At 50.1% G+C, this 12624-nt stretch overlaps 4 protein-coding genes across 4 annotated transcripts; all 4 read left to right on the top strand.

Moving 5' to 3' along the window:
- Positions 1–1150: 1150 nt before the first annotated feature.
- Positions 1151–2564, top strand: egl2 (putative endoglucanase; the record flags this gene model as incomplete). Its single annotated transcript, XM_056903704.1, has 5 exons — positions 1151–1238; positions 1290–1501; positions 1549–1613; positions 1668–1765; positions 1816–2564. The coding sequence occupies 5 exons, from the start codon at positions 1151–1153 to the stop codon at positions 2562–2564; spliced, it is 1212 nt and encodes a 403-aa protein (XP_056771471.1).
- Positions 2565–5853: 3289 nt separating this feature from the next.
- On the top strand, positions 5854–8277 carry N7458_000309 (uncharacterized protein; the record flags this gene model as incomplete). Its single annotated transcript, XM_056903703.1, has 2 exons — positions 5854–6274; positions 6341–8277. 2 exons carry the CDS (start codon positions 5854–5856, stop codon positions 8275–8277), a joined length of 2358 nt encoding a protein of 785 aa, XP_056771470.1.
- Positions 8278–8291: 14 nt separating this feature from the next.
- Positions 8292–9584, top strand: N7458_000308 (uncharacterized protein; the record flags this gene model as incomplete). The annotated part of the gene is made up of 2 exons (XM_056903702.1): positions 8292–8863; positions 8942–9584. The coding sequence occupies 2 exons, from the start codon at positions 8292–8294 to the stop codon at positions 9582–9584; spliced, it is 1215 nt and encodes a 404-aa protein (XP_056771469.1).
- A 500-nt stretch (positions 9585–10084) lies between these two features.
- On the top strand, positions 10085–12126 carry N7458_000307 (uncharacterized protein; the record flags this gene model as incomplete). The annotated part of the gene is made up of 3 exons (XM_056903701.1): positions 10085–10218; positions 10424–10467; positions 10556–12126. The coding sequence occupies 3 exons, from the start codon at positions 10085–10087 to the stop codon at positions 12124–12126; spliced, it is 1749 nt and encodes a 582-aa protein (XP_056771468.1).
- Between the last annotated feature and the right edge of the window lie 498 nt (positions 12127–12624).

The following is a 12624-nucleotide window of genomic DNA, read 5'->3' as shown; positions in this document are numbered from 1 at the left end:
ATGCAGGTATTAGTGACTCGCCGTCTGCGAGAGGTCGTGTCTAGAGAAGTGGGAAGAGTAAGATAGAGAGAGTTATATATTATGTTGGCTTGCATGTTTGGTTCTCATGATCTCTTGCTCTAGACTGACCAATCAGGATGTGCCAATCGGTTTACGTTTCATTTATGGGTATCCGTCACAATTCTGCAACATGCATGGCGGCGCCATGCGGAGGGCGCTCCGACTATACAAGCGACTAGGTAGCCTTTCTACGGTATTTTCTTTCCGAGCATTGCCAGCCCCACACCTTGGCAGGACACTAATTTCAAGAGAAATTGCCTTCGTGGGGTTGCAGAATAATTCTTCCGTCATCGTCAAGCCGAATCTCGAGTGCCAGCAACAAGAACCACATCTCAGTTGTTGCGATTATAATCAACAGCCAAGCTCTTTTACCGATGAGGATCTATCGGGATCTACCACCAAACTGCTCCAGACCCTGCCAGTCTGAGACTCTTGAGTAGTCTCGCCCGGTAAAGATGCTGATCACTCCTGGGTTTGACCTGGGTCTTGTCCCTGAAGACATCCCTGAATACGGGGTAAGCGGGGTGGCACTGGAGCCCCGCTAATCTTCTTGCAGACCAAGCAAGGAACCATCTGGTTGTCTCGACAAGTTCGATGGTTAGCTTTCCGCTAGAGCTAAATTGCCTCTTTTGGTCCGGAAAACCCTCCATATTGTTGCTTGTCCGTATTTGAGTTAGCAGCGCCTTATGTGTTTTTCTACTCATCTCCGATGTATACTAGCCTTACCCCAGATTTGCCTGTGCCGTGCACGATGCCGTGCCGAATTTAGCCATTGCCAATCTGCACAACCTATCCTGGCCTAGTGTCAGTGATTTATTTCCTGAAGACCCTTTCCCAAGGAGTCAGTCACATTCGGTGAACGGTCCGAGAAACCTATTTCCTAATATGATGTTCTGCAGTGTTGCAGATGTTGAAGAACTTTCTCCAGTGGAAAAGGGCCGATGCGGCTACATCACCGCGGAGGAAAGGGGCAATGTCGACAGTCCCGAAAACTTGGGCTTGCGCTTTCATATAAAAAGCATTGGAACCACCCCGTTCAAGGAAATCAATACTCCCACGCTGTCAGGAATCCAATTCAAAATTCAAAACAATGAAATACTCTTTGCTGCTCGCAGCCAGCGCTGCCCTGGCTCTTGCAGTGCCTCAAGGCCCCTCCAAGCGGGCCTCGTCCTTTGCTTGTATGTGTAGAATGCCACCAAGACCGAACGAAAACTGACCATTCTCTGTAGGGTTTGGAGTCAGTGAGTCTGGGGCGGAGTTTGGCAATCAGAATATTCCGGGTGTACTGGGAACCGACTACATTTGGCCGGACACTTCGACTATTCAAACGCTACGCAACGCGGGTATGAACATCTTTCGGGTGCCATTCTTGATGGAGCGATTGGTTCCCAATAAATTGACCTCAAGCCCGGATGCGACCTATCTGCAAGGTCTGAAGAGTGTACGTTGTCCTTGTCTAGAATGCAACTCATACTTATCAATTTCTAGACTGTAGAGTTCATCACGTCTACTGGCGCGTATGCTCTCGTTGACCCACATAACTTTGGGCGATAGTGAGTTAATATTCTCCGCTTCTCAAGTGGTAACTCAACTCACTGATGAATTAGCTATGGCAACATCATCAACTCCACTAGTGACTTTGCTGCGTTCTGGACGACTGTGGCAACACAGTTTGCATCGAATGACAAGGTTATCTTCGACACAAGTAAGCGTTCAATATTCAACTGGTTTTCTTCTTTTCGCTGACATCTGTAGACAACGAATTCAACACGGAGGACCAAACGCTGGTGCTGAACCTCAACCAGGCGGCCATCAACGCCATCCGGGCTGCTGGAGCCACCTCGCAGTATATTTTCGTGGAAGGAAATTCGTGGAGTGGTGCCTGGACGTGGACGACAGTTAATACTAATCTGGTCAGCTTGACGGACCCCCAGAACAAAATCGTGTACGAAATGCATCAGTATCTCGATTCAGATGGATCTGGCACATCCGACACATGCGTCAGCTCGACCATCGGCCAGGAGCGTGTACAGGCAGCGACAGAATGGCTGCAAAGCAATGGGAAACTTGGATTCTTGGGCGAGTTCGCCGGTGGTGCTAACTCGCTCTGCCAGAGCGCCGTGACTGGAATGCTAAGCTACATGCAAGAGAACAGTGATGTCTGGCTTGGAGCATCCTGGTGGGCGGCAGGACCATGGTGGAGTACCTACATCTTTTCGATGGAGCCACCCTCAGGAACTGCTTATACTTACTACTTGAATATCTTGTCCGCCTACTTCCCTTCCAGCTCAGGCGGATCTACAACAACTTCTACATCGACAGCGACACACACAACAACCACCACAACAACCACCACCAGCACAAAGTCCACTGCTACTGCTACTAGTACTGCAACGGCATCCCATTGGGCTCAATGCGGCGGCATTGGCTGGACGGGGGCGACGACATGTGCCAGCCCGTATACCTGCCAGGCGCAGAATGCGTACTATTCGCAGTGTCTGTAAGCCAGAATTTTCAGAAATATAACATGGGCAATGCTTCCTCTATCAATAATTCCTTCATCAATAAATGTATAAGCCTACCTCGTACAGTGGCAGTTCAAAAGTCTGAAACCAGGGACCAAGAAAACAGGCCGTCAAAATATGCCTCGATTTTATGTTTTTAACAGATCTTTCTGAATGTCTTTTGAACACTCTTTCTAGATATTCCCGGCATCTGTGTTTCAACTTGTCTTTCAAAGTATAGCTGATGAGATGGGTTTGAACTTTTTCGGGTGTTGCAAACTTATGGAACACCACTGTATGTACAGTGTTTGGTAAGCGCACAGTGTATTTTTTTGAAAGCTGGATCAATATGGTCTGATCACCCCTGGTTGTCGAGGCCAATGTTTTTGACAAGGTTTACGTCCATAATTGCACAATCCTCAATGCTGTAATATGATAAAACCCAACGACGATTGACTTGTGTCGAGAGTTCTTGAAAAGGCCGTAAGATGTGGGCGTACGGTGCAGAACGATCGAAGTGCTGATTGAGAAGCACACTTCTCGGTGACCATGAAGGTTGGTTCCGAGATGTGGTGGTTGCAGAGGCAAGCTTTCGAGTCCTGGAGAGGATGATTGGGCGAAGGTGATACTATTCGGCATTTTCGTTGATCCGAAGACTTTTATAACTCCCCGAAATACTCTTTGGTTTGGACATTTGCCGCATCGAGCCCGTTGTTACCGTCTACAGGTAGGGGGGCAATGGCGAGCCTTTCGTCCTTGGGGTACATCCAACCTACGCTGGCTTGTATTGTCTCTTTCAACATTCAGATAGATTGTCAAATCTGAGCAAGGGCTTTCTGGTCAATTTTTATCACTGTAATCATCGATATCCACCCACTTGTATCATCTGACAGGAGCCTCGGTGATCACCGATGCCGTATCGGACAAATTTTGTCGCTTAGGAAGTAGCAGTCGCGCAGCTGCACTATCCGCAACGGCCCTCTAATCATTCTCCAACCGCCGATTGGCCCGAATGCGGAAGTACTTCCTATACAGTGGTTCTAGGAAATGGCATGGCTCTTCGATTTCTGCCAAGGAAGTGATTTAGATATAGGGTATCCCAGCGTTTGAAGGGCCACAAAGATGATCTCTCTGTGTAGAATCCCTCGCGAGGCCGACTACTCTTATCTAAGCACAAGTGCAAAAATGCTTGGGGCTTGCTTGGGTATGTTAAGGGAAGATGTCTAGTTATGCAATATTTCGCATGTTTCTAGAAACTCCAAGTTGACTAATTCTCCGGTCTTGATCTTTCTCTCCGCTATGGGAATACGTTAGTTTCGTGAAATGGAACACATCGCTGAGCCTAGCCTGGATCCTGTCTGACCACGGTGAACACTGACCAGGCCGGCGCGTAAAAAGGACGTGAATAATAACCGACGTAGAATTAGCAGTAAAGGACAAGCAAGCACCTAACTGAGACGGCATCAAAGTTCCTAGTCAGCGAACCGAACTGCGGGCCTGCTCTTCTGCCACCGAGCATAAGGGTCTCTGACAGAGTAAGCATACGAATACTTCGAAGCTTGGAAAGTCCAAAAGTCGTGACACAGTTTTCTGACCATCTTATGTAGGGGAGATATGTCGCGATCAGATTGTAAATCGGAAATATTGGCCGACAAATGAGCTGTGAGCGTCTCGGTTTCGTTCAACGGCCACGGCGACTAAAGAAGCACCATCTATATTTGGACACGCCGAATACGGTAATTGCAAGCATCGACTGGAATTATCAGCGAGGCTGATTTGCGGACGCCCTCTAGCACGTATTAGGCAGAATTCGGCGACGTCTGGGCCCAATCGGAACCGATGCAGACTGGAATCGACATTCGTGATTTGTGTTCTGATTCAGACACACTCGTCGCTGAATCGCACGCGCTACGCGCCCTCAGGACGCGTCTTATTTGTGAGGCACATCACGATGCCATCAATTGTTTCCATTCGTTTGTATCGCGAGCACAGCAATCCATAAGTATTGAATTTAGTATCCGTCCACTCGATGAGGTCCGTCGGCTACCCTAGCCGTGGTTGCTTGTCAAAGCTTGACTAGTCTTAGCCCCCGTGATAAGATTTCTCCACGTTTCTTCGGAGTACCCGACGGCACAGCACAGTCCGCTCTCGAGTTGGTTTGTCCCATTTACGCTCGTTCGACCAATCTACGCGCTCCTATTCCCTATTCTGAGTATTCTCCCTGCAATGACAATTGAACGACTTGTTTGTAAGCCATTGGTGATTGGAAAGGATCCATTGCCAAGTTTCCCCACTGCCTCCGACCCGCGCTAATGAAATTATAGGACGAGTTTTCAGGGTCTGGGAGGGAATCACTAGTGCGTCTGTCACGCACCCGAGCTCCCAAGCAGCGCTAGGAGCGACTTCTCCCCTACTGCTAAACGTCAACGGAGGGTCCATTTTCGCTCCCATGCCCACTGTCAGCAGATCCCGAGACTCAATGGTGCTCTGAACCTCGAGTGAAAATGGCCCTGAAATACGGGTACCTGGAAAGAGCGGCAGCCTCTCTAGCCTTTCCGACCTTCTCGGCTTACCGAATATGATATGCATTCTTGATGGCCTAGATATTGAGTCATTGATGATGCGCTTACGCACAACCACGGAAGATGTGTCTTGACTTTTAAGGCCCCAAGTCAAGATGAGGATGGGAATTTACCGGAGTTCAGCGCCAAGAACGCCCATGGGCCGCAAACCATCCTTTCCGTGACCTGTCTTGACAGTTCAAATCCCGCCTTGGAGTCCTCATCGCCAGAACTTGCCAAGTTCGCGAGCCTCACGCGTCGGACTGGGCGCAGCTGCGGATCGCTCATTCGACCGATCTCTGGCTTGGCATAGAGTCAGGAAGCTTTTCAGCTACGCCGCACGAACAATCTCGATTTGGCCTTTCCTGAGGGACAGATGCAGGTACCACGAGATGCTTCACCGAACGGTACCTGCACCATGGATCCCACTGTACATTTATGCTGGCGCAGGCATGGCGCAAGCATGGCGCCCTATAGTCTGTACCGATGACAGCGGAAGAACATTGATGGCCGTGAAACACGCAAAACATGGCAAAGGCCTATATATATGAGCGCTGTATACGCTCCTCCTTTTCCCCATCAAGCCCATTACGTTCTTTCTATACCTATCCTTTTCTATCCTTGGCCTCTCATACCCTGTGAAGGCGTCCATTCTTTTGCTTGCCACTAGGCTCATAGAGCCATCCCCTCGTTGCTAGGGATAACATTCCCAATCTCACTCTTTGAATATGAAGTTTTTGTGGGCTCTATTTCTACTTGGGGCACCCGGTGCCTTCGCACTGCCGCGTGCTTCGTCAAGTGCTTCTGGCCAGAATGGAGCCGGTCGACCGACTCAATCGTCGACGCCGTTTTTGTTACCCCAAAGCACGGCCGTTTCCCAAAACCCATCGGTTCTCACGCCCCTGGTCTCATCCACGTCTTCTTCGTCGTTGTTGATCTCTGCTACCTCAACTCCAACCGCAGCCGTTCATGCCGTGACCACATTGTCAACTTCCAGCGAGTACGAATTCCCCACCGAAAAGGTTGGTCCGGTAGCAACTCTGGCGCCAGTTGTCCCGTCTGATCACGATTTGACCAATGTGAATCACCTCACTCCCGCCAAACCGGGCTCGGGTGCACCAATGCACTATGCCCAGGAAGGAGAAGAAGGTGAGTCCTGTCTCTCAATTATCAGTCGTCGTCGTTAATTTACTGACTTGATCCCCAAATCAACAGACACCGCCGGAATCTTTGCTATCGCCACGCCTAAATGGATTGCACCCTCGGTTGTCTTGGACCATTCTGTCTTCATTGCGAGCGTTGAAGTGCATCTCGGGAACCTGTTGATTACCTTCACAGATGCGTTTTCGTTCGGGCACAGCTCTGGTAGCTGGAGGTTGGATGAGATGATCTTCATCACTTACACGCCCAACTGTGGGGACTATGACCTGGGCCAGCGGTGCTACTTCCATGCCACTGAAATTACATTCGACATTAACACACTTAGTGTCAAGGCTCTTGGTCAGGCCCGACCTATTGAGGACATCGTGATCGACATCAACGTAGTCTGGGGTCCCCTAGGGTACCAGGGCTTCGATTACGTGTCGCCAACAGTGTCTGCTCCGGCCGGCCCAGGTGTAACTGGATCTACCACTTCTGGGAATGGCGGCTGTGGGGCTAGCGGAGACGGCTCTAGCGGAGACGGCTCTAGCGGAGACAGCTCTAGCGGAGACAGCCCTACCTCTACCGGCCCTACCTCTACCGCGTACTCGGTGATGCCAACAACGACGGGAACCTGCGTTGCTCCAGTTGATACCAAGTATGGCCTGCCCACTGCCTGCCTTGGACCTGATTTCGACGACACTCTGGATAGCGGTCTTGGCTATTTCAACGTCAGTCAGGTTGCCGACAAGTCTGCGATCCTGGATGTCGTTACTGACGACGAATGGGACTCATCACCACTTACGAAACGAATCTCGCTGGCCAGTCTGAACCCCATTCCGTTCATAAAGAACAGTGGCAAGAAAATCGGCACTGCCGTGGCCACTGGCATCAAAACAGTTGAAACCAAGGTTCAGTCAGCAGCACAGGCCGCCAAGAAAAATATTGTCAAGGTCGGCGCAGCCGTTGTGGATGCGACCAAGACAGTGGTGGATCTTACCGGGAAAATCATCAAAGGCGAGCCTATTACCAAATCGGCTGAGTTTGACAAGCTGCTTCTTCCTCGACCGGCCAAGGAATGCAAGGATTCCGAGAAGGACGGCAACCAGTCGAAGAACATGAAGAACGCCTGCAAACCAAAAGATGACTCCAAGGCTGTCCAGTCGCCATGGGGAGAGGATGCGCTGCTGATCAAGTCCATCGGCAAGCTCCCTGATACCAAAGATCTGTTGCCCAAAGGAGGAAAGAAGCAGACCACTGTTACGCAAGCGAACTTTATCAACTTTTACTGTGTCAAGTGTGGCCTGTCCGGCTCACTCAAGGCCAACGGTAACGTCACTATCTCGATTACGGACGGTATCAAGGATGGCAGAGTATCTGCAGAGCTTGGTCTATCTGCAGGTCTCGGTCTCGGCATTTACGCCCAGTACTACCGCGAAGATAAATTCCGAAACAACCTGTATGACATCCCACTGTCACCATTCACCTTGGGCTTCATCACAGTTGGTCCGGTTCTTTCTTTGGGAACCGAGCTCAAATACAACGTCAACATGACAGGAAGTATGCTAGCGCGGACTGACCTTAACATCGCCAAGGCCACTTGGGAATATGACTGGAAGAAGGGGCAAAGTACCTCGACCGGCTTCAAGCCCGAATTTGTCCCGAGCCTACAGGCCAACGGCTCCGTGGCGCTCGGTGTTCAATTTGGTCTACCCGTCGGCCTTGAGTTTGCGTTGACCACCTTCAATGGCTGCACGAAGTGCAAGGGTGCTGTTGGTATCGAAACTATGCCGTCCATCAAGGCGGCCGCTCAAGTCGCTCTCGCGGCCACCTTGAACAACGACACGAAAACTGCAGGTCTGGAAGCTGTGAACAACTGCACCGGTATTTCAACAACGCTCAGTGTTCGGAACGACGTCAGCGCCACATTCAAGGGTTTCGGTTTTGTCGAGAAGAATTGGCCACTGTTTGAGACGGATGACTACATCATTGCCTCGTACTGCATCGGGTAAGGCACTCCATGTGAATGGTTTGCGTGGATATCAACAAGCTGATGAAGAGTAGGAACAAGACTGACGGCACCAGTAACGGCAAGCTTGGCCTCCAGGAACGATCACTGGAACTTTCAGCAGAGCCGCACAATGAGCTGGAGTACGACTTCCCGGAGGATCTGTACAAGAGAGCCGCAGTCAACACTACGTCGCCGAGCGACGGGCTTGTGGATCTTACGTCGTACGTGATAGAGACGGTTGACGACCTAGGGTATCAGGGCACCACGTTGCTGCCCACGCCATTCGACCTGGACGACAGCGAGCTCGACGGTTACTGGTTCAGCACGCTGGGTCTACAAGGCAGCAACGGTGACTATGTGCTCTCCGCCTGCAGCGACGGCAACGTCTACATGCAGGAAAAGTCTGCTCCGAATAGCCAGCCCTGGTACATAACCTGCAGTACGCTGTGGGCCGGCTACGAGGACACCGTCCTGTCCACACCCACCGGCGGGATTCTGCACTATTACAAGAATACCATGTCGAAAGTCAATGTCAGCCGTCTCCGCACGGCCGATGAGTCTAGCATCCCCGGCACGTCCGCTTATGTGTAAGTGAACAACCTTGTCCCATTCCATTTACCTGCAAGCACCGCGACGGAGGACTAACCACCTTTCTCCAAAAACAGCTCACTTGCTCCCTTTTACTACACCGACAACTCTGATTCAAATGAGGACACTGGTCCTTCCATCCTCGCTGCCTTCGATGAGGATGACAATATTTCCTTCCCGGCCGTCTGCACGTACAAGGATACATCTCCCTCTCGCATCTTCCTCATCGGCCCTGACGTCGAAGCCAACCTCGCCTTGCTGCAGTCCCCCGACATTGAGTACTCCATCACCAACGGCGAGGTCGACACATGCTACCTGCTGTTCCTGTCTATCACCTCTCGCGAGGCAGGAGCATGGGCTGCTGAAGACGTCAAGGCCACCGAAACTTACGATTCCGACCCCTTGGACGTTGAATTCGAAGATAGCTTGTTCAGCGCCGACGGCGACTTCAATTTGCCTGCTGATGACCTGTTATCTGAGGAGGGTGACAACTCGCTCGATGATTTGAATGTTGTCTTCGGCGACGAAGAGTTCGCCATTGACGGCGACACTGTGGCTGAATGGAGCGACACCCAGGACTGGTCCCCTGTTGATGCAAGTCTGACGGGTCCTGACGTGGAGCAGGAAACGTATGATTTCCAGGATGAGTACAATGATGGCGATGAAGGCGGCGATGGTGAGGAAGGATATGCTACTGAGGACGGTGGCAACATCGCCTGAGACCGGTCGTGGTAGTGGTGGCCTCCATGTATGCTATGCGGGTACCCCTGGATGATACTCCAATCTCGAATGGGCTGTATCGCAAACACTTCTGTCCTCTCTTACTAGAGAGGAGATTCTTTGTTATAATAATTTTAATTTTTGAGATTGCACATGCTATGCGCCAGCGGTGTGATGAGAATGATGTTGGTACAGTCTGTATGTTACTCCTAACTTAGTTGACCAGGTGACAGGTTATTTGTAGTTCACTATGATAGGACTCAACTGGAAGGAGACGATAGTTAGAATCCTAGAATTTCTTGGAGTTGATGACAAAGGAAAATTAGGGTGAATCACCGTGAATTGCAGGTCGCTGTCGCTGCGCGATATATTTCTGCGAATTAGCGTCGAATCGGCACGGCTGGTTCCGCCAATTTTGATGTAGCTCTTTGTTCTGCTTAACGTTCCTTCTGGGTTACCATCCATTTTTTCTCTGGTGAGTTTATGACGACACGCAAACAATGGACCGTTACAGTGACACGTTATTGGATGATGAAGCTGTCGACGAGGATAGTTCTCTCAATATAACAGAGTCCGCAGAGCATTCTGGGGCCGATCCTCATGCAAATTTGCCAGTCTACCGCACGATCCATCGGTGAGTCACTCCGAGAATGTGTTCAGGATTATTATTTGTACCGTCAGAAAGCCTGATTCGAGATAGAATTCGTCGGCTCATAACGACCAGCATAGGCAAGCGGCCTTCTGTCAGACACTGAAAGGAGAAGCTAAGCAGGACAAACAGATGACCCGTATACGTCAGAACAGCTGCGAGATCCGCAAATGAATATGCTAATCGTGAGACCTCTGGTTGATCAGTTATATGATCCAGAAGACGTGTCTACCGGTATGTTAGTACCTTTTGTCATGCGGACCGGCTTCTAAAGCCAGATGCGTGATACCAAAGTGCGATCTACTGCTAACCTCTACCTCAGTGTACTGTCTTCTAGTGAACCGTGCACAGTTCCTACGGGAGCAACACTATCAGGGGCATCTGCAGACTGTTAGCGTTACTCGTGCTACTCTCTGTGAGATCCTAGCCAGTCGGGTGCTTCGTCGATTTGACGAGGACAATTCTGGTCTAGCGGGACTTTTGCTACTCGCTAATATTTTGGTGGCGGGGTTCGAGCCGTTTCAGAACGCACCTGAAATGATCGCAAGGACACGCCCAAATGCGCTGCAGTGGCCAGTGCAGAAACGCGGAGGCTACGAGCGTAAAATCACGGCCCTGGAAGTTGCCATCATATCTGAAAGCAAGACATTGCTCAGCTCATCTGCGTGTCAGAAGGTAGTGGATGCTGTCTACCGTGGACAGATTATCTACACACCCCTCTCATTTGTCGATATCATTCCCGATCATTACAAACATCTCCCAATCTCTCTATATAATCCTCGGAAAGCGCCTATCTTGAACCACCACCGGCTAATAGTCCCACGGTTGCGCAACATAATTGAAATATGCCAGTTCGCTGTCCTTCTTCTATTCTACGGTCTTACGATGGTCTACCGTGATGGGACTAATGTAACCAGTTATGAGGCAATCTTCTGTGCTTATGCGAGTGGATGGTTGCTTGAGGAATTCGCAGCTATCATTGAGCACGGATGGTATGTACACACACAGAATGTTTGGTCTTTCCTTGATATCGCATTCTTTGGTATCTACTCTACCTATTTCATGTTGCGAACGTATGCCGCGGTTGTTCAAGATACCGATCTGGCCACCAGTGCACTAGACATCTTATGCGTCGCAGCGCCTGTACTTCTACCACGGCTGGCGTTTAACCTTATGCCAGATAACATGCTGTTTATCTCGTTGCGAGCAATGATGAGGGATTTCTCTGTACTGACCCTACTGGCCACATGGTGTTTTGCCGGTTTCTTCCTATCCATGAAATGGCTGATTGGTACTCATTCAGATCATGTTATTGATGTACCTGGTTCAGCCACTATCTCAAAGTGGATGCTCTGGATTTGGTTCGGCCTTGATGGTACCGGATTCGAGCACTCAGTCGACTTCCATGTCCTCCTCGGGCCTGCCCTGATGATTGCATTTGCTTTTCTTGGCAACACGCTCTTCCTGACCGTCTTGGTATCCACGCTCACCAATACATTCGCAAAAATTGTGGAGAATGCCACTGCGGAAGTCCATTTTCGCCGCGCCGTACTCACTTTTGAAGGTGTCAAAAGTGACTCCATCTTCGCCTATCGTCCGCCACTGAATATCCTTGCACTGGTGATTCTGCTACCTCTCAAATTCGCCCTTTCAGCTCGATGGTTTCACAAAGTGAATGTAGGAGCGACAAGATTTTTTAACGCCCCTATGCTACTGGCTATCGGCCTCTACGAGCGGCACCAGTTGTGGCAGGCTCCTAAAAATGAAACCAACCGGTGGTACAAACGAACCTCTCTCTTTCAGTGGACTTTCTCTGGATTCTCTCCACATGGTGACATCCAAGCCGTGTTTGATATCGAACCTCCCAAAAATGTGTTTGAGGGCTCTTCGTGACTAGAACATACCGTGAAGTTATCAACGCTGTCAGACTCTCTTGGCCAAATAGGAAAAACATTTCCACCTCTCCCTGCGTGGTTATGAGGGTCGAGCTCCTGAGAATTTATCACGAATAGTAGAGACGAGAAATGAACCCCCCACCGAAAGAGATGGGGCTAGGGGTGTTTGAAATCTGTAGTTTCGGCTTCAAGTCACGAAAGCAGGTCTCTTGCAGTGAGGCTAAAAGTGACGATGTTTGGAGTTACGGGAGAGGGAATTGCAACAGGAAGCGGAATATTTGTAATATTTGGCCCTATGGTAATAACAGCCTGTGTAACACCAACGTGGCTCCACAGAGTGATACATAGACTGTGGATGACAGTAAAACACGGCTCTGTTCACGCTGAGGACACTCGAGTCATCGCTGGGAGTGTTCTAGCTTTGGGGAATTCATGCCCTGGACCGGAAACCTACTGGGTTTTACATATACCAGCCACGATAGAATGAGCACATGAC

The sequence above is a fragment of the Penicillium daleae genome (assembly GCF_028827525.1).
Source record: "Penicillium daleae strain IBT 16125 chromosome Unknown utg000001l_segment0_segment0, whole genome shotgun sequence".
In the NCBI taxonomy this organism is placed as follows: Eukaryota; Fungi; Ascomycota; class Eurotiomycetes; order Eurotiales; family Aspergillaceae; genus Penicillium; species Penicillium daleae.
The sequence above is the reverse complement of the archived record's forward strand: the minus strand, read 5'-3'. Positions and strand labels throughout refer to the sequence as shown.